This window comes from Lutra lutra, chromosome 16 (genome assembly GCF_902655055.1).
Source record: "Lutra lutra chromosome 16, mLutLut1.2, whole genome shotgun sequence".
Lineage (NCBI taxonomy): Eukaryota > Metazoa > Chordata > Mammalia > Carnivora > Mustelidae > Lutra > Lutra lutra.
The window spans coordinates 17642645-17655215 of NC_062293.1; the positions used below are offsets into that span (position 1 = coordinate 17642645).

The 12571-nt window shown below is 38.6% G+C and overlaps 1 protein-coding gene across 2 annotated transcripts in view; it reads left to right on the forward strand.

Moving 5' to 3' along the window:
* The window catches only part of LOC125087395 (leucine-rich repeat-containing protein 37A2-like), a 54555-nt gene that overhangs the window by 26638 nt on the left and 15346 nt on the right, over positions 1–12571 (forward strand). The window contains exons 2-4 of one of the 2 annotated variants that reach the window (XM_047707672.1): positions 1791–1861; positions 5085–5156; positions 5707–5781. In XM_047707672.1, coding sequence (XP_047563628.1) covers positions 5711–5781 — 71 coding nt within the window. In that variant the 5' untranslated portion in view covers positions 1791–1861; positions 5085–5156; positions 5707–5710. The remainder of the gene's footprint in view (positions 1–1790; positions 1862–5084; positions 5157–5706; positions 5782–12571) is intronic. The other variant, XM_047707673.1, reaches the window with a different exon arrangement.

The following is a 12571-nucleotide window of genomic DNA, read 5'->3' on the forward strand; positions in this document are numbered from 1 at the left end:
TGAAGGACTGTACAATGTAGAAGGGCTCTACCTAATCCACATAGAGCACATGCACACTCTGGCTTGTCTGTGGTGCCTCAGTGTTGTGCCAAGAACATGAACACCGAGAGAGAAAGAGGGAAATCTCAGCCTTATCCCTACTGAATTATGTACCCCACTGTTGAGAATACCGCTGAGGTAGTTGTGGCCACACTGTGAAGGCAACTCGAGCTGCGGTCCTAGAGACAGCCTAATGCTCCCCCGTCATCCAGCATTGGTTTCCTTTAGGTGGCTATGTGCACATACAAGTTTATACACCTCAGGGTATCGTCATCACTTTTTGCTATGTACTGGAAATCCTGGCAGCTTCTTCTCAGATTCAGAAAGGCATAAACATTAAGGATGAAAATAACAACTCTGGGTCTGTCCTTTGAGGGTACCTCAAGTGGCTGTTTCATTCTTTTCTATTTGTAATAGTTCGAAAGGTTTGAGATAGTCTGACCCAGTAACTACTATACCTTCCTTCTCCCAGCCACATCTTATTCTTCCCATGTATATAGCAACGTATCTTCTTTCTCTTGGGGGCATAGTAGTTCCTCTGCTATCCCCATAACATTTCTTTATTACCTACCTCTGGTAGGCACTCACTGCGTTCCTGGCACTCTGCTAAGGGCTTTTACGTATCGTACAAGCCAGACAGTGGTGCCCATCGCTCTCAGTGCCTGGCACATAGAAAACGCTCAACACAGGCTCCCTCACACTGTATCTCATTTTCAGTTTTCCAACAGCTCTTGCAATGTAGATATTGTCATCCCCGCTTTGGGAAAGAGGAAATTGGAACTCAGAGATGTTGGGCAACTTGCCTAGGCTCATCGTGAAGAGGTGGCAGGACCACTTAGGAGCTCTGCGAGTAACGCAGCTCCACATTCCTTTGGACTAAGTGCTGAATGATGACTATTTGTCGTTTTGTGAGTTGTCGCTTGGAGTTGGTCTCTAGCTGGAATAGGACCCGTAGAGCAGAGAACTCCTTTTCCCTATGACAGTCCCATGCTTCTGGAGCTCCTGGCCATGCCACCTCTGGGCAGCCCCAGGCTTTCTGCTCACTGCCCAGGACAGATGTAACATCATTAGCACTAAGCACTGACTCTGTGCCCTGCCTTATGCAAGCTGCTTTGCACAGGCTCTTTTCATTTAATCCTCGGATCGCCTCATGAGGTAAATGATACTGAGACTCCGAGCTGTCACTCAAGTCAATTTACCAAGAAGTGACAGCCAGAATTCAAACCTAGTTCTGCCTGATCCCAAGGGCCCTTGGAATCAAGGGCTTGCTGCTTCCTCTCTTCCTCACTGCCGGGAACTCTTCTTCAAAGCAGTTCTCAGAACTTGGACTTGAATATAGGCCCACCATTTCAGATTCTTTAACCTTCGCCCTCCCCTGCCTCCAAGAAAGGATTGATGTCATGAAGTTAGATGTCTTGTATTGAGGACCTTCACATGGGGAGTTATGTCCTCGTGGCTCATGGACCTATGTAGATGAATAAAGGAAAGGGGTTACTCCATCCCCAAGTACTTCAAACATACTGGAACAGGGTCTAGGTCACTCTACTTAGTTCTTTGACTGCCTTCCTCCAAGGAGCCAGTTTTCCCTGCCTGCCTTGGGATTCTAGCACAGACAGTTTAGAGTTTGTCCTATTTTAAATTTATTTTCACTGCCTGCTTTGGACATTTTTTCAGCTAAAGCTGTTAGGATTTCAGTACATTCAGGACAGTGATGACATGCTTCAGTCCTCAATTCTTCTCTGTCTCCTCAGTTAATAGAAACGATACGTAGCCCATCTGTCTGGACCTGTGTAGAAGAATTTGGAGAAAAAAAAAATTACAGGTAAGAAATGTTCCCTTGTTTTGTGAGCTACCTTTCATCTGTCCCGTTGTTCTGCAGCAAAAGGCTTTTGCAAGAATACTTGAGTTTTCCTCTTCAAATAAGATATATTTTTAGAAAATCATTTAGAACAATATTTCTTCAACTTTGATTATGATACAGCGTTTGAAGCCTCATAACTGTTGCTATGTTTTACTCCCATAAGGATAAGCCCGTAAGGATAAGGGTTTATGGACCAGGAGTCAGCACACCTTTTATCTGTGAAATGAGGGAATTGAACTGGAAGGGAAATGGTCTCTAGTGTGATGACCTTGAAGCATCTAAAACCACTCGTTTCCTGGTTTGTAGAAAAATAGTTACTGCAGAGAACCCCACATGTAGACTGTTGGGTCAGTTCTCATTCTGCCCTTCCCCCAGGCACAGCTTTCATGAAGAAAAGACAGCACTAAGACAGAAAGAGAAAATAGGATAATTTAGAGTGGCCCCATATTTTGGTTTCACTAGGTATAAACACAGGATGTAAATCTCAGTAGGACAAGGGTGGTCTGGTTAGGAGGAAACACTGAGATGATAGATACAAGGCCATGGGTGAGCACCCAAGAAAGACTGGAGGGTTAGAGAACTGAGATAACTTGGGGGGAAGGATAACAAACTCTTAAATTGTTTTGGTACATAACGCTTTATAGTCAGTTTTAAAAATGGTGGGGAGGTTGGGCAGGGCAAGACGCACAAGAGCTCACTTGCTTGTCTTTTTATTGAGTTGTAAGAGTTCTCTATAAGTGAGCACACTGCCCACCAGTAAGCTTATAGATTTTAATGCCATTTTTTTTTCAAAGCAAAGGACATTCAAAGCCTCAAAGTTGAGGAATTGTGGCTAACCAGACATGTGACCCTCCCAATTCTTCCTCTTCATAACGTGATCTTACTGAATATTAACTAGTGTTACAAATCCAACATTTTAATGGTACTGAGAAAAGATCTAGAAGCATGGGCTAGAATAGGAAAAAATAGGGGAGTTTCGAAGGCAAGAACAAAAATGCATGGTTCTTCCTCCTCCCACGAAGAAAGCATGACTCCCAGCCTCACCATTAGCTCCCTCTGACCTCCATTGTAGAAGAGTCTGAATCTTTGCTCCTCTTTTCTCCACCTACCAACATATTGGTCTTTTGACAACTGGTGCTCTATTTATTATAAGATGGTTCTTTTTTTAAATTGAGATTTAATCCACATAATATGCAACATTATAAAATATACAGTCCAGTGGTATACTTTGATAGACAACAGTCAGCACTAATTTCAGGACATTTTCATCACCTCCAAAAAGAAGTGTCATTCCCATCAGCTATGACTCCCCATTCTTCCCTACTCCCAGGCCGTGGCGACAACTAATTTAACTTCTGTCTCTACAGATTTGCCTATTCTGGACATTTCATAGAAATGTGAGTCTAGCCTCTTTCACACAGGATGTTAGCTTCAAGGTTTGTCCATGTTGTAGCATCTCTCAGTACTTCCTTCCTTTTTAAGGCTGAAAATATTCCCTTTCATAGATACATCACATTTTGTTCATTCCTCAGTTATTAGACATTTGGCTTGTTTCCGCTTTTTGACTATTATCAATAATGCTGCTATGAGTATTCACATACAAGTTTTTGTGTGGATATATGTTTTTTAATTCTTTTGGGTACACACCTATGGACTACAGGACACAAACTGAGGGTTTTAGAAGGGAGGGGAGTTAAAACAACAGCTCTCACTGTTCTTGTAGAAATTAATAAATTTTTATTTAACAAATGCTCTCTGAGTTGCTGCAAGTCCATTGGTAAAATTTTCCACAGTTCTAAAAAAAATCGATTCTGACCATTTTGCCAGTTTTTTTGTTGTTGTTGTCGTCGCTGCTTTGATGGAGGGGTGAATTTTCAGATGTCGTCGCTTTCCCACTTTCACTGATAAAATGGCTTTATATCCCTAATATATAAAATGGCTTTAAATCCCTAAAGTCTCAATAACCATTCATTAATTAAGTACTTAATCATGGGAGATGATTAGAGAAAGGAATAAAAATAGAAAATGTAATTCTCAGAGAAGCTCTCCCAGATGGAGAGATGAAGTTCAACAAAGTATTTCTGTATTTAGTGCTCTCAAAGTCAAGTTTAAGATAACAGCTGTATTAAACCCCCTTTTCTTCATATGAGTTACACACAGGCTTTGGAGTCAAAACTGAGTTCAAATTCCAGCCCTGCTTCTGACTGGCTTGACAATCTAGGACAAAGTACATAACCTTTCTGTACCTCAGTTTCCTCGTTTGTAAAATGGGGTAATGATAATATCAATCACATAAGGTTATTGTGAGGATTAAATGTGAAATGTTGATCACAGATGCCTTGCAGCCCAACAGCATTGGTTGTGATGCTTGTCTTTCTAATATCTGGCAAAAGTACAGTAATAATTCTTGAGTAGAGTCAACCTCAAAGCAGATTTTCTTTTCTTTCTTCCTATTTCTTTTACTTTTTTGTTTTAAAGAATTGAGAAGAAAATCTACATTTTAGAATAAAAACTTGTGTCAAAGAATGACGAAATGTTATTTATTTATTCAACAAACATTCATTAAGTAACTAGTAAATAACAAGCGCTATGTCAGGCACAGGGACAACAATGACAATCAAGTATGGTCCCTGCCCTCAAGGAGCTGGCAGTCCATGAGACTGGCCAGGAAACAGGTGACTACATGCTATGACAAAGGCTGTGATACAAGGATACACGAAGTGTGTGGTGGGAGTGTAGCTTTCACCAGTTCCTCCTACATTCAAACCCTCTTGTTTCACTACAAAACCGAGGAATTGGTCTTTAACTGGATGGCTTAAGCTGTGGAATTTTTTAAATTTCTAGAGACCTTGAATCATGGAGGGCACTAGAAATAGTATACTTCCTACAGAGCCACGGCTTTCTACTAGTGTAGTCATTTCTGGGGTTTTCAACTTAGGAAGAGTTCTTTGACATACTTTTCCTTTGCCATCCACCTAAAAAAAGATGTTTTTCCTCTTTCTCTTCCCCATGTTATCATCCAGAGACCTGGGTAGTTTCCAAAGGAAGAATGCATTACAGATTTATAGGCAAAGGCAGAAAATGATTACTTTTAACCTTCAAGTTCCATGCCAAAAAAATGAACATAAAATTTCATGGTAGTTATTGAAAATGCAGATAATTCTAATTCCATTGCATTTTTCAGAATTCTCAATCGTAATCCTCTGACAACTGTTGAAGATTCATATCTTTTTAAATTGCCAGCATTAAAATATTTGTAAGTATTACCACAATCTCATGGCTCATGAGATGATTTCTGCTCTTTTTAAAAGATTCAGTATTTTGCATTTTGATTAAAAGTCATAATTTAAATTTTAACTGGGTTCTCAAAATAAGAATTATTGGCAAAGAAAGAATGTATATGGGCTAGACAGCCTGCAGAGCAGCATTGAAGAACTCATACAGAGATGGAACATGCAGATGTAGGCAGAAATATCATTTATCACATATGTAGAAATATCATTTGTCTCAAAAAGAAAAGTGGAATAAGATGTACATTATTTTTAAAAACAAGAGAGGTGGATGCAATTGAGAATGAGAAATAGGATTAACAGCAAAAAGAGATTGTACTGTTGATCACCAAAGTGATTAATTTGATTATGCACATAAATTTAAATTTCTTCTGTAAGAGTTCTCTGAAATTATTGTCCACAGCAAGTTAAGTCTTGAGCTGGCTTGACAGAATCGAAGTAATCACATGTTAAGTATCTTTTTAGGTACAGAATTTTTGTCTTTGGCATCATGCATGTTTGGGCTCTCTCTTTCAGAGACATGGGAACGACACAGGTGACCCTTTCAACAATTGAGAGCATCCTCATGATGACCCTTGAATTGGAAAAACTGTAAGCTGATTTTTCTTATATTTATTTTCACTTGGTTCTTTATTTAGGTTTGTTTTCTTCTTAAGTTATTGAGGTGTAATTGTCATTTAATAAAATTTACTCTTTAAGTATATAGTTTGATGACTGTTGGCAGACATAGTTATGTAACCACCACCACATCCGAGATACAGAACACTTCTGTTTGCAGTCAATCCCCTTTTCCCACCTCCATCCCCTGGAAAACCACCGGCCTCATTTTCGTCCCTCTAGCTTTGCCTTTTCCACCAGGTCTTATAAACGAAATCAGACAGTGTGTGGTCTTTTGTGATTGGCTCCTCTCACTCAGTGTCGTCCTCTTGAGATCCTTCCACGTGGCTGCGGCTCTCTGCCGTTCATTGCTTTTCATTGCCGAGTAGTGTTCCAGTTGTGTGGCCACACCGGTTTATCATTCATCAACCAATGGACATTTGAGTTCTTAGTTTTGGGGCTGTTATGAATAAAGCTGCTAAAAGCAGTCACACGCAGGTTTTCCTGTGAGCGTACGGCTTTCATTCTGGGGGAGGTAAATTTTAAATTGGTTATCTGGTGAAATACCTAATGGTAGGATTGCTACAACATATACTAAGTGTGTATTTAACTGTTTAAGAAACTGCTTACCTGGGGGCACCTGAGAGGTCGGTTAAGTGTCCAGCTCTTGATTTCGGCTCAGGTCAAGATCTCAGGGTCGTGAGATCAAGCCTCCAGTTGGGGCTCACACTGTGTGTGGAGGCTGCTTCAGATCCTCTCTCCCTGTTCCTCTCCCTGCCCCTCCCTCTGCCCCTCCCCACCCCCATATGCCCACACGTGCAGTCTCAACAACAAACTACTTACCTGTTTTCTAAGGTGGATGCATCAGGGGCCCCCCGGGTGGCTCGGTGGGTTAAAGCCTCTGCCTTCATGATCCCAGGGTCCTGGGATCGAGCCCCACATCGGGCTCTTTGCTCGGTGGAGAGGCTGCTTCCTCCTCTCTCTTTCTCTTCCTGCCTCTCTGCTCACTTGTGATCTCTGTCTGTCAAATAAATAAATAAATAAAGTCTAAAAAAAATAAAGTGGATGCATCAGTTTGCATTCCAACCAGGAGCATATGAGATCTTCACCTTATATTTCAGTTAAAAATTTTTTAGACTTTCTTGTAGGTATGTATGTAGCTGTATCTCGTGGCTTTAACTGCATTTCTCTTAACAGCTCATGATGTTGACTGTCTATTCATGTACAGACAGCTTTTTAAATGATGAGTCTGTTCAAAACTGTTTTTCTTTTCCTTTCCTTTTTTTTAAAAGATTGACTGATTTATCTTAGAGAGAGTGAGTGAGTGTGGTAGGGGAGAGGCAGACAGAGATGGAGAGAGAGAATCTCAAGCAGACCCCCACAGAGCATAAAGCCTGACTCAGGGCTCAACCCCAAGCCTGGGGCCATAACCTGAGCCAAAATCAAGAGTCAGACACTCAACCAACTGAGCCATCCTGGCGTGCCCAAATCCAATTTTTAATTCTGGAAAAAGTCCTTTCTTTCTCTCAGATAGATGTTTAGCAAATTTCTCCCAGGTGGTAGCTTGTCTCCATTCTGTTTTATCTCTGAAGACCAGAAGTTTTTAATTTTTAAATTTTGATGAACTCACCTATTTTACCTATCTTCCCACCCCCTGTCCTCTCTGGTAACCATCAGTTTGTTCCCATTAATCAAGAGTCTGTTCCTTGATTTGTCTCTCTCTTTGTCTCTCTCATTTCCCCTTTGCTCATTTTTTTGTTGTTGTTTCTTAAATTTCACATAAGAGTGAGACCATATGGTATTTGACTTTCTCTGACTGACTGACTTCGCTTACATTACACTCTCTCGCTCCATCCATGTTGTTGCAGATGGCAAGATTTCATTCTTTTTATGGCTGAATAATATTCTGTGTATATGTATGTGTGTGTGTGTGTGTGTATAACTCCTAGGACATTCTGGGATATATATATCCTGGGATCCTAGTACATTTTATACGTGTGTGTGTGTGTGTGTGTGTGTGTGTGTGTGTGTATCACATCTTCTTTATCCATTCATCTGTCAATGGGTTACTTCCATAATTTGGCTATTGTAAATAATGCTGCAATAAGCATAGAGGTACGTGTATTGCTTTGAATTAGTGTTTTTGTATTCTTTGGTTAAATACCCAGAAGTGCAATTACTGGATCATAGAGTAGTTCTATTGATTTTTGTGAGGAATCTCCGTACTGTCCTCAGTGGCTGCATCAATTTGCATTCCCACCAACAGTGCACAAGGTTCCCATTTCTCCATATCCTCACTAAAATGTGTTGTTTGTGTTTTTATTTTATTTTGGTTTTTATTTTTATTTTATTTTATTTTGTTTTTATTTTAGCCATTCTGACAGAGGTCTCGTGGTTTTGATTTGCATTTCCCTGATGACGAGTGATGTTGAGCATCTTTTCATGTGTGTGTTGACCATCTGTAGGTCTTTTTCTTTTTTAAGATTTTATTTATTTATTTATTTGACAGAGAGAGAGAGATCACAAGTAGGCAGAGAGGCAGGTGGAGAGAGTGGGGGAAGCAGGCTCCCTGCTGAGCAGAGAGCCCGATGCGGGGCTCGATCCCACGACCCTGAGATCATGACCTGAGCCGAAGGCAGAGGCTTAACCCACTGAGCCACCCAGGTGTCCCTAATTCAGGCATTCTTAATTTGGGATTTCTGAATGGTTTTCATGAATGTCCTAGAATTATATTCAGTATTAAACATAATTGTATTTTTTTAAACATTTTATTTATCTGTTTGACAGAGAAAGAGATCACAAGTAGGCAGAGAAGCAGGCAGAGAGAGGGGGAAAAGCAGGCTCCCCGCCAAGCAAAGAGCCCGATGTGGGGCTCGATCCCCAGGACCCTGAGATCATGACCTGAGCCAAAGGCAGAGGCTTAACCCACTGAGCCACCCAGGCACTCCAGGTCTTTTTTTTTTAAAGATTTTATTTATTTATTTGAGAGAGAGCACAAGCAGGGGGAGGGGCAGAGGGAGAGGGAGAAACAGACTCCCTGCTGAGCAGGGAGCCCCACATGGGGCTCAATCCCAGGACCCTGGGATCATGCTCTGAGCTGACAGTGGACGACTAACCAACTGAACCACCCGGGCACCCTTGTGTGTCTTCTTAGGAGAAATGTCTCTTCATGTCTTCTACCCATTTTAAACTGGATTATTTGGGAGGTTTTTTGGTGTTGAATTGTATAAATTCTTTATACATTTGGAAACTAAACCTTTATTGAATATGTCACTTGCAAATATCTTTTCGGATTCAGAAGGTTGTCTTTTAGTTTTTTGGCAGTTTTCTTTACTATGCAGAAGCTTTTTATTTTGGTGTAGTCCCAATAGTTACTTATGCTTTTGTTTCCCTTGCCTCAGGAGACATACTTAGAAAAATGTTGCTAAGGCCAATGTCAGAGAAATTACTGCTTGTGTTCTCTTCTAGGATTTTTATGGTTTCAGGTCTCACATTTAGTTCCTTAATCCATTTTGAGTATATGGTGTAAGAAAGTGGTCCAGTTTCATTCTTTTGCACATAGCTGTCCGGTTTTCCCAACAACATTTATTGAAGAGACTGTCTTTCCCATTGCATGTTCTTGCCTCCTTTGTCAAAGATTAATTGACCATATAATTTTGAGTTTGCTTCTGGGCTTCTATTCTGTTCCATTGATCTATGTGTCTATTTTTGTGCCAGTTTTGATTACTAGAGCTATGTAATATAACTTGAAATGTGGAATTGTGATGCCTTCAATTTGGTTTTTCTTTTTTGCTTTGGCTATTCCGGGGGTCTTTTGTGGTTCCACACAAATTTTATGATTGTTCTAGTTCTGTGAAAAATGCTGTTGGAATTTTGATAGGGATTAAATTAAATCTGTAGATTGCTTTGGGTAGTAACCATAGATCTGCTTTCTGTTACTAAAAATTAGTTTGCATTTTCTAGAATGTTATCTAAATGGAATAATGTGGCAAATACTCTTTTCTAACTGGCTTCTTTCATTCACCATGATTATTTTGATTCATTCATGTTGTTATGTGTATCAATAATTCATTTTCATTGCTGAATAGTATTCCTTTATATGGGTGTGCCACAATTTATCTGCTCACCATTGATGGACATTTGAGTTGTTCCAATTTTTGGCTATTAAGAATAAAGCTTCTATGATTATGCATGTATAAGTCTTTGTATGGATACATACTTTCATTTCTCTTGGGGCAAATACCTGGAAGTAGAATGGCTGGTTCATATGGTAAGTGGGTGTTTAAGTTTTTAAAAAAATATTTTCCACAGTGGTTGTACCATTTTACATTCCTACCAGCAGTGTATAAGTGCTTCATTTTCTTCACATTTTTGCTAATACTTGCTATAGTAAGTGTTTTTAATTTTAGACAGTTTAATAGGTATTTAGTGGCTTTTGTTTGTGTGTGGCTTTTATTTGCATTTCCTTTATGATTAATGATGTCAGCTATCTTTTCATAAGCTTATTTGCCTTTCGGCTGTATTACTGAATTTTGAGAGTTCTTCATATGGTCTGGAAACAAGTCCTTTATCAAATAAATTTACTATGTAATTTACTATGTATTTTCTCCCATTTTGTGGATTATTTTTTGTTCTCTTAAGAGTGTGCTGTGCAAGGTAGAAATTCTTAATTTTTATGGGGTCCAGTTTATCCATTTTTTTTTCTTTTGTGGGCTATGCTTATGGTGTCATATCTAAGAAATCCTGCCCAACTGAAAGTCATAAAGCTTTTTCTCCTGTATTTTCTTTTAGACATTTTATAGTTTTAGATTTTACATTTCAATCTTTGAACCAATTTGAGTTCATTTCTGTATGAAATGAACTATGGTTACTACCCAAAGCAATCTACAGATTTAATTTAATGGTTTGGATTGATGTTTGCTTTTTTGCCTATGGATATCCAATTGTTCCAGCACCATTTGTTGGAAAGACTATCCTTTCTCCATTCAACTGCCTTGGAACCTGAAAATAAATTGTCTGTATCTCTCCTTCTGGACTTCCATTCTGTGTCTTTGATCTGTTTGTCTAAATTTACACTAATATCACAAAGCCTTGAAAGTGTATCTTCATAAGTCTTGTAATCAGGTAACATTAGTCCTCCAACTTTGTTCTTCTTTTTCAAAGCTGCTTTGGCTATTCTAAGAGCTTTACATTTCTATATGAATTTTAAGAATTAGCTTGCCAAGTTCTACAGAAAATTCTGCTGGGATTTTGATCTGTAGACAAATTTGGGGAGAAGTGATATCTTAACAATACTGAATCTTCTGATTCATGAACCCTTTATAGCTCTTCATTTATTTAGGTCTTCTTTAATTTTTCCCAGGAATATTTTATAGTTTTCAGTGTGCAAGCCTTTTACATCTTTCCCAATTTATTCTAAGTATTTTATACTTTTGATGCTAATATAAGTAATATTTCTTAAAATGTCAACTTCTAATTGTTGATTGCTAGGTATTAGAGATAAATTAATTTTTATATATTGATCTTTTATCCTGAAAACCTGATAAACTCACTTATTAGTTCTAGTAAAATATTTATAGATTCCATCAGGTTTTCCACATAGATAATCATTTTATCTGCAAATACAGTTTTGCTTCTTCCTTTCCATTTTGAGTACATTTCTTTTTCTTGCTGTATTGCACTGACTGGAACCTTCAGTGCAATGTCAAATAGAAGTAATGAGAGAAGACATCCTTGCCTTTGTCGTGATCTTGAAGAGAAAGCACTTGTCTTTTGCCATTCAATATGATGATTTAGGTTTTTTTGTAGAAGTCTTTTATCAAGATGAAGAAGTTTTCTTCCATTCCTAGTTTGCCAAGCATATTTTTTTTAATTGGTAATCAGGAATGGGTATTAGATTTTTCAGATACTTTTTTCCACCTATTACAATAATTGTATGATTTTTTTTTAGTTTATTCAGTTGGGTAAATTACACTGATTTCCAAATATTAAACCAATCTTGCAATCCTGAGATAAACCCCACTTTGTCATGATATAACATCTTTTCATATATTGTTGGATTTGATATGATAAAATTTTGTTTAGAGTTTTGTTATCTGTGTTCATGAGAGATAATTGGTCTGTTTTGTTTTGTTTTTTCTTGTAATGTCTTTGTCTAGTTTTGATAAAGCAAAAGTTGGCCTTAAAAATGAGTTGAGAAGTAGCCCCTTCTCTTCAGTTCTCTGATAGAGTTTGTCTAGAATTGGCATTATTTCTTTCTTAAATGTTTGGTAGAATTCACCAGTGAAGCCACATGGGTTTGAAGCGTTCTTTGTGAGAAGGTTGTAAACTACACACTCTGTTTCTTTAAGTTACCATTTTACTTTAAGTAACTTAAAGTTATCTTTAAGTTGCTATTTAAGTTACATATTTATTTTTGAGTAGTTCATGTCTTTTAAGAAATCTGTCCATTTCATCTTGAACTTATTGACATAAATTATTTTATAATATTCCTTTATTCTTTTAACATATGTAAAATTCATACTGATGTCACCCCTGTCATTTCTTTTTTTTTAAGATTTTATTTATTTGACAGACGGAAATCACAAGTAGGCAGAGAGGCAGGCAGAGAGAGAGGAGGAAGCAGGCTCCCCGCTGAGCAGAGAGCCTGATGGGGGCCGCGACCCAAGCTGAAGGCAGAGGCTTTAACCCCCTGAGCCACCCAGGTGCCCCACCCCTGTCATTTCTGATATTGATAATTTGTGTCTTCTCTTATCTTTTCTAAGTCAATATGGCTAGAGGTTTA